Raw genomic sequence first — 14,655 nt, 5'->3', positions numbered from 1 at the left:
TTAATGTCTAATACCAGCTAGTGATAGCGTGTGGGGAAACTGGAACTTACAAATTGCTGTTAGGAGAGTGACACACTCGTGTCAGAACTGGTACAACCACTTAAGAGAACAGGTACCAGCTCATTGAAACTTGTACACATGTGGACAAGGATGTAGAATATTCACTGCAGCACTATTCTATAATAATGGAGTAGAAGCAATTTCTCAAAAGAATAAATCTGGTTTATTTATGTAATGATATACTGTACAATGGTGAAAATAATCTACATCTACCAACACGGATAAATCTCAAAAACAATTTTAAGGGTCAGTTGCACAAAGATATGTACAAAATAACATTTATGTAAAATGTTAAAATACAAAAAAATTCTTAATAGTCTATGGATAAACACTACCGCAAGAATACAGAAATATTAGAAGTATAAAGACTACAGAAGTAAAAAACACCAAATTGAGAATAATGATTGATTTGCAGATGAAGGTAAGGATCAAAACTAGACACTAGATCAGAGAATGTCAGCTCAAAACTAGACACTAGATCAGAGAATGTCAGCTCATAAAGCAAAAGTAAAGGCAGCCAGTGCTCTGGAGGCAGGAGCTGGCAAACTTTTTCTATAAAGGGCCAAAAAGTAAGTATTTTAGGTGTTTCAGGCCAAGGAGTCAAAACCAAGGATATATCTAAGTATTTTATTTGTTTAAAGCTAGTGTTTTCTATTATTAAAATCAATGACAAGTGTTTTTTCCCAACCACCTAAAAAACATAAATACCATTTTTAGCTTGCAGACCATACAAAAGCAGGGTGAATCTGGCCCATAGGCTGTAGTTTGCCCATAGCCGGCCTGGAGCAGCACCACCCAATGTAAGTTTTGGTAGTGATGGAAATGTTTTATATCTGCACAATATGGTAACTGCTAGCCACATGTGGCTATTAAGCAAGCACTTGAAAGGTGGCTACTGTGACAAAAATAAAATTTTAAATCATATTTCACCATAAGATAGTCACTCTAGAGTTTTTATGAATTTAAAGAATAGGTGTAAAGGGAGTGGTTGAACAAACTGGAAAAATGAGATCATGATGGAAGAGTGGGATACATGAATCAATTATTTCAACAGGGAGAAAAAAATTGGGGCTGATAAAAAGAATTTGGGGCTGATAAGGAATGCAGAATGATATGGAGACTCAGTCAAGAAAATCTGAGGTCAGGACTGGAAGATCACCCAGTAAAAAACACTTGATCATGGACTTGGAGATGTCACAATGAAAACAGTGTTAAATGGAGTGTGGCAGGGGAGCTGAGTTTCATGATGACGACTGTAGAGAAACCCAAGATGCGGTGGGAGAAATGTCCAGAAGGATGCGGATGGTAGAGGTGACCAGTAATGATATTTAAAGAACAGAAGAAAAAAACAAGCAATATCTAGAGAAACTTTATTGCTCTTTAAAAGTGGATAACCTTGTGCTTTAAAGTTTGAAGAGGTATACACAAGTACAGGCTTCAAACTTTCAGAACTAAGTGAATTCCCTCATTGGTTGATCAAAAATACAAAACAAGCTTTGGTAATCACACATTTAACATTTGAGATTTTTGACTAAATAAGGAGGTACCCTGGAAGACCATTAGCTAATAATTGTGATTCAGGGAGGTATCACTTTGAACAAGGTACGCCTAGAGCTTGGGCTCAGAGCTAGTCACCTAGTCCCTGAGCCTAAGCAACTATCAATTCTCTAACCATGATCTCATATACACATTTTATCTGAAAAATGAAATGTAACAATGGTATAAGGGGTCCACAAACACCTTAGGGTATACCCTACTGGGAATTTCAAGGATTTATTTCATTTCAAAAGATCCTCAGTCTGTCTTCAAAAATGATTTATCCTAGTATTCTCTATTTAAGGGAGAAATAAAGATGACAGAAGCTGTAATTAAAACACCTTAATTTGAAAAATCATTAATTTCTAAAATGGTACAAGATACATTTTGACTAAAATTAAGGGTTTTAGGCAGTATAAGAAATCCAAACTATTATAATGCTTAAGTCCAGTTATTTATACTTAAACAAAAAGTAAACCAAATACTAAAGGTTTAAGACAAAACACCACATTGAAGCAGTTCTGACGAAATCTTCACGACCCAGAGTCCTGCCAAGAGAATAGTCTATAGTGGTCCAACCCACTTGCGCACTGTCCGACAGCAATAGAAGAGGGTGTAGGACAAATTTAAACAGCATCCAACAAACGCTTCATTGTATTTGCTTCATATGCTTTTTTTTTAGAACTGCATCTAAAATCCTTTTTCTGCTTGAAAATAGGTGAATTCAAGAAACACAAATCTGTGAAAGGGTCCCCTCGTCTCAGTTTCCTGTAAGGGGAAAAATTGTTATAAAGTTACTACACTATATGACAGTGTTATGTAATATATAATATTCCCACCTCAGTTTTTATCAGAATTTTATATTTCAAATGAGACTCACTCTTGAACAGAGCTCCAGAACTTTACTCCCCCCACATGTACCATTAAGTGAATACCCAGATACAATACTTACGAGGCAAGTGTGGGCTCCTTATAGTTCACACTGGCTGTACACCTACGCTTAGGCAGAGACACTGGGCTGTCTTTATTCTTTTTTGGAAAAAGAGAAAGTTTTCTGATTTTCGACGCAGGATACAAGGGGACATTGGTGATATCCTTCAGACTAAGATGAGGTGACTGGTGAGTTTCAGGTAATGTGCCTGCAAAAATAAACAAACAAATAACAGGAATTAAAATTGTATGCAATTACATATCCTAAATATATTAAAAAATCCAGCATTACATAATATAGGTTTTTTAACCTGTTTACCATTTTTCATCCCAGGTAGCATTGAAATATTAATTATAGTAGATGCGAAGAAATGATACAAGTTACTAAAACTTAACATTTTCTTTTTTTTAAAATTTAAGTGTCATTGATATACAACCTTATGATGGTTTCAAATACACAACACAGTTGTTCAACGTTCACCCATATTATCAAGTCCTCATTCCCTCCAGTGTGGTCACTGTCCGTATCAACATAGCAAGACGTTAGAGAATCATTAACTGTATTCTCCGTGCTGTAGTACAACCATCCCTGTGACCAACTTATACTGTGAATGCAAATTATTGTGCCCCTTAATCCCCTTCTCCCTCTCCTTTGGTAACCACTAGTGCCTTCTCCGTGTTCTATGAGTCTACTGCTATTTTGTTCCTTCTGTAAAACTTAACATTGTTAAAAAAATTTTTTTAATTAAAAATCTCCTAGGATAGCTTGGGCATAATGAATTAAACTCTGGGACTTCATTTAGTCACACTTTGTTCTTTAGAGTCATCAAGACCTCTCAGTACCAACATTTATCATCAAAGCCACTTAAACTCATTCTGTGAAATAAATGAGAATTCTAAATCATGACCTCTGTGTAAACCAGAAGAAAGAGGCCCCTCTGGTACAGCGAGCATGTTAGAAAGTGACCCAGTGTTTTTCCTATCATCAGCATCCAAGTTATTCTACTTTGGAGCTACATCTACACTGGGAGGCATGTACCCAGTACACAGTAAGGACACTGCAAGACAGTCTTTTCAAATAGCTTTGAAAAGCAAATTGTTTCCCAAGAAAAACTAAAATGACTTACATTTAGCAACCAAGTTCTCCAGGGTTATCTGAGTTTTCAATAATCTGACTTTTCATCCCCACATAAGCATACTGTACTACACTAATTATTCCAAATCTCAGTTTGGAAAATATGGTTAAGCAACAATATCAGGTCAGTTGCTATATTCTGGAACGATGCTTCTCAAACTTTAATGTATATACAAATCCTCTGGGGAACTTGTTAAAAAGATGCAGGTTGTGATTAAAGGGCATGGGGGTATGGCCTGAAACTCGGCATTTCTAAGAAGTTTCCAGGTAATGTTGATACTGATAGTCTGGGGACCAATCTGAGCAACACTACTTCAGAGTGTATTTTTTTTCTTTTAAAAACTTACTATGGCAATTTTTAAGTCTACACAACCACAGAGATGATAGTGTAATGAACCCCCAGTTACCCAGTTTCAATAATTATCGACATTTTGCCAATCTTGTGATTTACTCCAATGTTGTTACACATATTTAAAAGAAAAAAAAGATATTTGCATGATACCGCCATCTAACTGATAGACCCTGGAAAGTCACTTAACTTTTTTTTTTAGGCTTTAGTTTCCCTATAAACAAAACAAGCACGATGACACGTACATTTCAGAGTCATTCTGAGGATCAAATGGAATAGCACAATAACATTATGAGAATACACTAACTAAAATTACCACATCAGAATCTTTGTGGGTAGATGCAGGCTATATCAACATTTGAAGCATGCTTACTTTTGACCTAACTAATAAAAGCAAGATTTTCTAAACCACCGTTTTCAGATGTCTTACAAATGTCTTACAGAATACGAAGCCTCTCAGTTGAGGACTAAGTTTTCTGCTCTAGTGTTTGACCACCTTTATTAACTAGAAACTGTTTTACATCATGATCCTGTCAAATTGAATATAAAGCCAAAGCCATTAAAATGACAAGTAACTGATTCAAGTTTGATTTCATTTTTCAAGGGGGTATTTCAGGTGAATATTATATAAAGATACTTTAATTCAACCTAACTCTGCAAAAAAGTTGTTTCTTCTTCGCTTTTATAAAGCTTCCTTTACCTAAAGTAAAATTGCTTTTTTCATAACAAGTAGTAATGGTTCTTAAAGAGGATTCAAATAAGCTTAAAGCAGGTCAGAGCAACACAACTGTGATTGATCCTCTCCCAGCCCCCCACCATTTACTCACACTGCAACTTCCCTCAAAGAAAAAGATGGTTAAGTCTCTAACCTCCCTGAGAAACAGATGGTAAGTAGTATATAAGCATCAGGAGTGATCATTTATCATAAATATTAAAAATGCTGGCAACAAGTAGATCACTTACTGGCAGGAGTTTTTGTTGTCTGAGAACCCTCTGTCTCTTTTTCATCCCTATATTTTGGTGCTCTTTTAGATCGAGGCCTGGTGACTGGTCTTCTGTCTGATTCTCTGGTGATGTCTTGACTGTACTTGCAAGTGGGCAAATACAGATCATCAGAATCATCTCCCGAACCACTCGATTCACAGGTGCTCACTTCAGATTCATTGTTGTTGTCTTCCATTTTAGAATCATTATTCATTTTTTGTCGGAAAGGGGTGAGATGAACACCCTCTTCCAAATTAAAATTGTAAGCATCACTGGAAGTGAAAGATTTAGCCAACTTTTTTTTGGAAACACTTCTTTTATTTTCACTTTTGCTGCCTTTGTACTTTGATACGGATTTCGACTTTCTCCTTTTGTTAGCTTTTCTTTTCTCTTTTTGCTTTCTTCCTTGTGCATATCTATGCTTACTTTTAATTTGCTCAGATTTATCCTCTGAAATGTCTTCTTTGGTTTTAGATTTTTCTGGATGAATAAGCTTTGGTGATAAGTTAATTTGATTCTTGTTCCATTGAGAAACATTTTGTTCTACATTACCTGGTATGTGCATGTTTACTAGTGGATCTACAAATCTAGTTCTTTCCAATTCAAAAGACTGCTTTGACAAATGACTGATTTCAAGATCATCTAAGTTACTGAATTGACATAAATCGTTAAAATGTTTCCTTAAATTGCGACGGAGAGATACAGTTCTAGGTAATAAGACATTATCAGTAGACTTATCTTCATCTGAATCCAGATCAAATACTAGTCTGTCTTGAGGAATAGTAGGTATTTGCTCTGAGAATTTAAAAAATAAAAGAGAAAAATAATTTTACTTTATGGAAATTTTAATTTCAAAAATATTTAGAATCCAAAATTAAGTATGGAATGAATGAAAAGCCATTCTGTAGTTTCTCCACATTTACTGTAAGTAAATAAAAATCTGAGGAACTTAATAAAACCATCTATTTGGCAATGACCAATTTAAGGCTTATATCTGACCTGTGAAAGAATCTTAAGTAACCTTTAAAAGTATTCTAACTTAGGGTTTTACATGCCCCCTGTTTTAAAGGCTTAAGGAAAAATCAGTTGTCTATAAGTATCTGTGTATTCAGAGGAAAAGAACCTCCTATTCTAAAGTGGGACAGATAGACCAAAAAGTGGGAGCTAAATTATTCTCTGAAAAATGAGTAAGACTGGGATAATTAGAAAGTATTTCAGGTAAGAAATATAATCTCTAATTTTAGGGTAAGTGAGGATATTTGGTTCTGCTTATTCAAATGCTATTCCTTCTGCAAAGATTAGTTCAGATAGGATTAATATTTGAGAACAGGAACACATCAATTTGAAAGCAGAAAAGAGGGCAGGGCTTTGGAGATCAGCTCTGGGTTCAGCTCTTACCATCTGCATCTGGGCTACTTCCTGTGAGACACTTTACTTCTTTGAGTGTATACAAAATGGGAGTGACTACCTAGATTCCAAGGTTGTTGTGAGGGTTGAGTGAGATAACGTATGTAAAATGCCTAACACAGAGCTTGACCCAGAGTAAGGCGCAGTAAACTGCAGCCATAGTTAATACCCAAGGATTCTCACTATAGGTTTGGCATAATAAGTGGATTTTAGAACTTATTATTCTGTGTTAAACAGGTTTGCTCTGAGCAGACTACCAGATGAGCAGATTTAAAAAGTTAAAAAAAAAAAAATGAGAGAAATTTAACTGTTACTTGTTCTCAAAGATCCCATCTTACCCTTAAGTAATATTTTTTATTTTTCACTTGAATTACCTTCTATTTGGAAAGATTCTTGTCTTGGAGAGAGAACTTCATAAACAGGAACTTGCCTTAGAAAATACCAATGAAAAATAAAAATTTACTTAGCAATTATGTAATAAATAAAAACAAAATTAAGATTTTCTTAAAATTAAGTTTTTTTCTTTCTTTTAGTATCATTTCATAATTCCATTCTAAATCAGTACATCTGTTACAACTGACATTCAACTCCCACTGGAAGAAGTAACGTATCAAATTGGACAGTTCCTTCTGAAAATGTGCCATAACTCATAATTTCATGTAACTGGAGAAACAGTCAATCAAGGACTTATAAAATATATTAAAGAAATAGTTTGATTACTCAAGTCTTTAGGACCTGCTTTATCATGAGTCAAACTGGGTTTTTGGTAGGATATGCTTTTACAGTGCTTAACTACTGACTCCTCTGAAGTTAACGCTGTTCATTTTTTTAAAAAAATCTTGTTCCTGTTTGGTTCTTTGAACAAGAAATTTTCTTAAAGCTTTAATACTGGCTGTTACATCCTAATTATGGTTTTATTATTTTCTGTAGAGAATTTCCCCCTCTGGACATCAAAAACTAAATATAAATTTAAGTAATAGTATGGCCCCGGAAGATGACTGGTTAGCCAGAGACGGGTAAGATTCCTCAAGGGAGGAACAACCTAAGACAGGCACAGTCGCAGGGGGGCCATCAGGTGAGAAATTGGGGATCAACAGAGGTGAGGCTTAGAACCTCACCCCCCCTGTTCTGAGAGAAATCTTCTGCATACGTGGATGTTTTATTGCCCTGGTCTAGCTTGGATTAACACATAGTCTACAGGCACACACCTGATCATCTACATTTGCTCTCTTACAACACTAAACTATGTTTTCTACCTTTATCTTGTATCTACCTACCACTTCAGCATTTTATTAAAAATAATAATAATAAAGAGAGAAATGTAGTATCCACACATAAATCAAGTATAAAAACCAAATGAGTATTCATATTTGAACTGACTGTTTAGAGTTCATAATGCATGAGCAAAACTGAAAGTTTCTGTGATGACTGCCCTTGTACTGTTCACTATGTAACTTATTCATTATGTAAGAATTTGTTCTCCATGTAAGAACTTGTTTGTTATGCCTCAGAAGATTGGAGACTGACGAAAATTAGGCTTGGGGTGGATTAATGATTGTGCATTGAGCATTGACTCCCCTATACAGAATTTTATTGTCGTTAACAATCATTTGATCAATAAATATGAGAGATGCCCTCACAAAAAAAAAAAAAAAAAAAAAAAGAAAGGACAGACTTCCAATGGTAAAATAAATAAGTAACCGGGATGTAATGTATAGCATAAGGAATATAGTCAAGATAATGTAACAGCTTGGTAGGGTGATAGCTGGAACCTCGAATTATGTATATAAATGTTCTACCACTGTGTTGTACACCTGAAACTAATGTAATGTAATACTGTGCATCAACTACCCTTCAATAAAAAAATAATTATTAAAAAAAAAAAAAAAAATTTAAGTAATAGAGCTATAGTAAGTAAAAACAGTTTTAGAAATCTTATAATTACTTCAACTTTTTTGCCCATTACATAAATAATTTGTCACATCTTAAAAGTTAAACAGTTTTAAAACTATTGATTATAATTAATATGAGAATAGAAATCTTATTAATATTTACTTCTTCAAGGGGAGTATAGACTCGAAAAGGACATGAGGGAGTGGTTCATGACAGTAGCTCTTACTTGGGGACTGTTATGTCCCCCAGCCCCGCTGGGAAATTTGGCAACGTCTGGAGACATTTATGGTTCTCATAATGTGCTACTGGTATTTAGTGGTTGGAGGCCAAGGATGCTGCTAAATATCCCACAATGCTTAGAACAGTCCTCCACAACAAAGAACAACTGGCCCAAAATGTCAACAGCACTAAGACTGAGAAACCTCAGGCTATCATTACGGCTACGTTCTGTATCTTAAGGTTTTCGTTTCAAGGTATGTACATTAGTCAAACTCACTGAACTGCATAATAAAGATCTTTGCATTTTCTATATGTAAATATATCTCAATAATTCATAAGCAAACAAAGTATACTTGATCTAAGTGAAGGGTAGAAGGTACGTGGGTCTGATTGTATTTAAGAATGAATTGAATTAGCAGTATGACAGCTGTATTAAATATGATGTTTTATTATATTTATTTTTTAAGTCAGACTATTTGTAGTACTGGCAAAATACCATCATTTGAATAACCGAGTCCTTCTTAGGACAAAAACATGATAAAAGAAATATGTAACTGAAGAGAACAGTTAAAAATTTTAGAGCAATTTCTTAGGCATAAAAAAAGTAATTCATATAAGAAAGCTTGTTTGGCTATATGTAACAGAATGTCAACATATTAAATTTTAAAAAATACATTCCCAGTTGAGAGAACATTAGACTCAAATTACAAGAGTCAATGATGTAAATTTGTTTTCAGAAATCATCACAGAATTAAATCTTTCTTGGTATTAATAATTACAATAATGAATTTGATACTAACGGTAAATCCTTCACAAATAAATCCCTGGAGTTGTGAATACTGGAGTCCATTCTGGAGGGACATACTTCCTGGTTCTGTTAATGTGTGAAAACAAAGAAAATATTGGCACAAGTGAAATATTCATAGCAAAGCATTCATATATTCAATAATAAATACTTAGTGACAGTCTACTATGATGCCAGGCACTGTTCTAGGAACTGGGTCTATAGCAGCTAAAAAAATAGATTAAGTTCTACCCTTTTAAAGTTTATGTTCTTGTGTAGAAAGAAAATTTTAAAGAGAAAGGAAAAGAGATATGTAAGTAAATTCAGAGTGATAAGTGCTATGAAGGGTGAAGTAACAGAGTGCTTGAGGTTGGAGGGCTCTTAGGTGGCATGACTTTTATCTGAGTCTGAAGAATGCAAAGTAGTGAGCCACTGAAAGAGCAGAAAGAAGAGAAAGCAGTGGAAAGAGCAAATACAAGCCATGATGTAGGAAAAACCTTGCTGTGTTTAGAAAAGACAAGTCATGTGGAACATAGTCACTGAGAACAGTAAGAAATGTAACGCAGAGGCCAGATAATGCAAGGTCTTGAGAGCCATGAGCTTGAATTTTAGTCTAAGTGTGATGGGAAGTTACTTAAATATTAAGTTAAATTGATCTAAGGTTTTAAAAGATTTCTGGCTGTTATATGAAATGGATTGAAAGGGGCCAATGGCAGGAGTTAAGAAGTCACCATAGAAAATCAAGCAAGACATGATATTATCTAGGACTGCAGCCCTATGACTACAGAAGTGAAGCCCAGTGGAAGGTCATGACATACAAAGTGTGCTCAGATTGAATAGGCATGGAAGTGGGTTCAATGACAGAGAGAGGAAGAAGTACACAATATGTCTGGAAAGGGGAAAATAAAGGGTTGTGCTTTGTACAGAATATGTTTGAGATCCTTTATCAATATTTATGTGGATATATCAAATAGTAGTTTTGTGTGTGTGTGTGTGTGTGTGTATTTGTGTATGTATGTATAGATTTTAAGCTATAAATCTAGAGTCACCAGCAGATAAACAGTATCTACACTTGTGTTCTCCATCTGCCCTAACCTTTCCCCCACACCTACCAAAGGCCATGCCCTGCTGGCCTTGGAAATCAGATTCCCTTCTTCCCATCTCCTGTAGGACTTTTGCTTCTTTAAAGCTTTGGAGAGGTGTAAGATAAGATGGTCTAGGACAATTGACATTTAAAAGTAAAGAAGTCAGCAAAGAAGACTGACAAGGAACAGTGAGACAGCTAGAAAGAAAACTAGGAGAGTATGATGGATAAGAAAGTGAACAGACTGAAGTATGTCCAGCACAGTAACCCCTGTGTTATTACTTCAAGGTCAAGAAGAAAGATAAGTGACCACTGACCTTGGTAACATGGAGGTTTTCGTGACCTTGGCACATAGTGACAACAGAAGGTAGGAAATAAAGCCAGAAAAGAGTGAGTTCAAATGGGAGTGAAGCTGAGGAAGTGAAGACACTAAGTGCACTGTTCTCTTTGGAAAAATTCTGCTGTGAAGAGAAGCAGAGGAATGAGGGGAGAGAGGGATATGAGCTCAACAGGTTTCTTTTATTTTCTTTTTCTCTTAAGATTAGAGATACTAAAGGACATGTGTATGATAGCTAGAATGAGTCAGCAGAGATGGAGATACATGTTAGGGGAGAGCACAAACTTTCAGAAGCAAAGTCCTACAGGAGATGGGAAGGAGGGAATCTGATTTGCAAGGCTAGGAGGGCATGGCCTTTGATAGGAGTTGGGGACATAAGTATAGATACAGGCAGGCAGATCTGTAGGTTTGTGTGAAGAAGACGAGAGTTCCTGTCAACAGAAGTCACTTTAATTCCTTTCTCAAGTCTGTACCTCTGCCCTCATCACTATGGGCTGGCTTTCTTCTCTGCTCTCTTGACCTCAGGGGCCAATACAACAATCTTTGCCAGCAGAGCAAGCATATGGCCACCTGGGAAGGAAGTCAACTGTTCTGTTAAAACCTGACACTAACCCCTGCATTTCTCTTTCTCTGCCTCTTATAATTTCTGACAGTGGCTTCTGGGAAAAGAAAAGGAGAAACTGACTCATCTTTACTCTTTTCCAGAGTAAAGTGCAATGACACACACAGAACATCCTAAACCAAGCCTTCTCCATGTCTGTTACATTTTGGCTGGCCCTGCTACACAACAATCAGATTTAAAATGTGGACAGCACAATGTTCAGGGATTTTCTTGTTTGGAAGTTAATGCATAGTCTTCCTTATTTAGCCAAACAGTAGATAAAAGTGATTTTTCATAAATACATAAATACTTCCCATCCCCCAAAGTAAGGTAGTTCTTATAAAACTCCACAGGATGTAGTAGAACTACATAGTGTAGCTAAGATTTACAGCACTGACTAAAACTTTTGGACTAGTTCACTTCAACTACCACTTTTAGACATTTATCTTATTGCCCTATTTTTTACTCACTTAGCTGAACATTCAAGGAACCAGTAGTACAAAAGGCTGAACTATCCCTGCTGTACCTTGTTGTGCTGCCTGCTTTCAGAACCAAGTTATACAAGCACAAGCCACAACCACCTAGAGGCCTGAAGTCTGTTCACTGGCCACACACAACAGCTGTGCTAGAGCACAGAAGAAAGACATGCTGAGCAATTCACTAATCACAGCTACCAGTCACTAATTTAAATAATAATCTATCTGAACTATTAATTCATGGCTTTGACATTTTTTCCTGAGAAACTGAGCCTCTGCCAAGAAAATACCTGAGCAGATTCTTCTGTTGGTTGTGAAGTAAGTTTTCCTTTCAGTACACAGAGCTGACATGTGAGGTAGTAACAATTTTTTCTCAGCTGTAGGATGATCTCTTGGGCTTCTCTCACTTTGGACTTTTCATTTTCCAGAGCTAAAGCTAGCATTCTGTTGTTGTCTTGGTAGTTCTTTAGCAGTGTAGAAGTGTTGGCTAAAAGAGGATAAAATCTTTTAAAATTTTGTTTTAAATCTAAACTTCAAAAGTGATAAAAACGGAAAACCTGAAACATGAAAATCTCTTACTGATTATCTGGCATGGAGCAGCTATAAAAGACTTTCGTTTGCCAATCTCTGCCAAGTTTTTATTCCTTTTCTCTTTCATTCGTTTCTTTATGTCTTCAAGACTGTCTTGAAAGGACTTTTTAAGGCACCTTTCCTTGGCCATCTTTTGCCTAAAATTTAAAACAATGAAAGAGATTTAGTTTTTCTAAGAGATTATCAAATATAAAACAAGATTGAAAACACAGGTTGTTCATTAAGAATGGGTTAAGTAGAAACTTTGTAACTGTAGAATTAGCTAACCTGATAACCTAGATTTTGTAGCTTTGAAATCTCATTAACATTTCTGGCATAACATTATCCTCCTTAGGTACCATATAAGGCAGGTTCAGTAAACCTCCAAACTCTGTAATATGGCACTTATTTATTATTTAACAAATACTCATTGGGGGCTTACTGAATCCTGGACACTATGGGAAATATTATATGTTGATGTTATTATTGTTTGTTTCCTACATGCTTATGACCAACGTTTAGTGTTTATTAGGCTTACAGTAGTTCACAGGCAATCATATATCTGGGATTTACTTACCATTTTTTTCTCTAAAAATTAATATTATTAATTTATTAGATTAGGCCACTCCATTACTTGTCTCTTCCACACTCTTTTAACTCAATATTACTAGAAAATGCACATCTCTCAAGAAAGTCAATGGGATCTTCAGAGGTTTAAACTTTGTAGGTCTACATGCAATTTGAATATGCTATTATAACAATTAGAAAGCTACAAAGAGCGGAAGCTGGGTTAGTGGAACATGCCAGTTTTCTCAGGTTATTTCTAAAACTCAGATCTGCTAACTCCAAGTAAATCATGAATATGGCAAGCCAGATGTTAAATAATGATTGTTTCACATACAGTTAAAAGTAGCAAAACATGCATTGACAGTGAGTATGCTATTGAGTATGTTAATACATAAATATACTTAAATCTTTCAATACTGCAGATCAGACACACTTCAGTATTCTGCCACTAAGCATGTCGAACTACTTTTCAGGAACATCTTTTACCCCAGATTGCACTATGTAGACCTTAAAATTGAAGAGAAATTCGTATTTCTTACAACAATCTACATACACAATTCTCACTACCAAGGTCACCTTCATCTTTAATAGTCAAATATCTTCCTGAAACTTACATTTTCTCGAATATTTTCCCCAGGCCTCAGTTATTTTCCTCTATGCAGTGTCTGGTGTCTTAAACACAGATAATGTAGATACAATATATACAGGATATTTCCAGTACAGCAAGCACAACTATTTTTTTAAAAGCACTAATGGTGTAAAACAACATACTACCATGGAGTTTTTCAAGTTTCAACCGCGGACGTTTTAACAGCCATTAAGTAACTCTTCAAGGTAGTTTAGTTAAGGTATTTTAAAAGCCAAAGCCTCATCTAAAAAGCTTTCATTATTACATGTCATCAACTTAAAGCGGCAAAAGAAATTTGCCGTATAATCAGAAGTTTTATTCCCTGTCTGGGCGGACGATGTGAAAGGGGGTGTGGCGGGGAGACAAATGGAAACAGTTCACAGCCCTAGGACGGGGGTTGCCTCAGTCTGCGTGTTACTGGGTGAGGGGCTGGGTGCGAGAGGAGCGGGCCCTTTGATCTCGTCATCCCCGCAGGGCGCAGGCCCTCCGCTCGGGGACGCTGGGCACCTTAAAGGGAAGGCCCTCGACCGCATCGCGCTGCACAACAGCAGCTGCCAGTTAGCGCGGCCTGACGTCGATCCAGGATTTTCACTACTGTAAACGGTTTATTTTCACATCATTTAATCCACACAGTTGCGTAAGGTAGGAGGTTCGGGGCCCCACTTACGTAGCGGGGGAGGAAGCTGGGGCATCGGAGAGTGCTAAGCCGGGGGGCTGCGCAGAGGAAGGCGCGCGCTCAGTCCGATCCCAAGCCCTGAGCTTCCGGCCGCGGAAGTCGCGACGGCAGACACCCCCGAGGGGAGAGCGGCAGGGGTCACGGCGCCCCTGTTCCGCATCCGCAGGGCCCCGCAGAGAGCCGGGCGGATGGCGGCCGGGCCCGGAGACCCGCCGCCCACGGCACGTGCGCACGGTACCTTGGGCCCCACCTCTGCCGCAGCGGTCGCCCTGCTTCTTACATCCCAAGGCTCCGCGAGGGTTCCGCGGAGTCCCCCAAGCCTGGGGCACGGTCTCTGCTCGTCCGCCAACAACAGCAGCCACATTCGAAATTCTCCGCCGCGCTTGCCCATTGGCTGGGTGAGGGGCAGTCACGTGGCA

The 14,655-nt window shown here is 37.1% G+C and overlaps 1 protein-coding gene across 2 annotated transcripts; it reads right to left on the bottom strand.

Annotated features, from left to right (window-relative positions):
- Window positions 1-210: 210 nt before the first annotated feature.
- Window positions 211-14,628, bottom strand: SGO1 (shugoshin 1). Of its 2 annotated transcripts, none has more exons than XM_036898296.2 (8): window positions 14,487-14,628; window positions 12,375-12,523; window positions 12,086-12,282; window positions 9,314-9,387; window positions 6,776-6,831; window positions 4,974-5,789; window positions 2,549-2,735; window positions 211-2,364 (listed from the first exon to the last, which is right to left on the bottom strand). In XM_036898296.2, the coding sequence occupies exons 2-8, from the start codon at window positions 12,514-12,516 to the stop codon at window positions 2,223-2,225; spliced, it is 1,614 nt and encodes a 537-aa protein (XP_036754191.1). In that variant the 5' UTR covers window positions 12,517-12,523; window positions 14,487-14,628; the 3' UTR covers window positions 211-2,222. The 2 variants fall into 2 exon arrangements, with proteins under 2 accessions (XP_036754191.1, XP_036754190.1); XM_036898295.2 differs by having other exon boundaries at window positions 14,475-14,625.
- Window positions 14,629-14,655: the final 27 nt, after the last annotated feature.

The sequence above is a fragment of the Manis pentadactyla genome, chromosome 14, assembly GCF_030020395.1.
Source record: "Manis pentadactyla isolate mManPen7 chromosome 14, mManPen7.hap1, whole genome shotgun sequence".
Classification (NCBI taxonomy): Eukaryota; Metazoa; Chordata; class Mammalia; order Pholidota; family Manidae; genus Manis; species Manis pentadactyla.
Note: the sequence above shows the minus strand (reverse complement) of the source record. Positions and strands in the feature narration are given on the sequence as shown.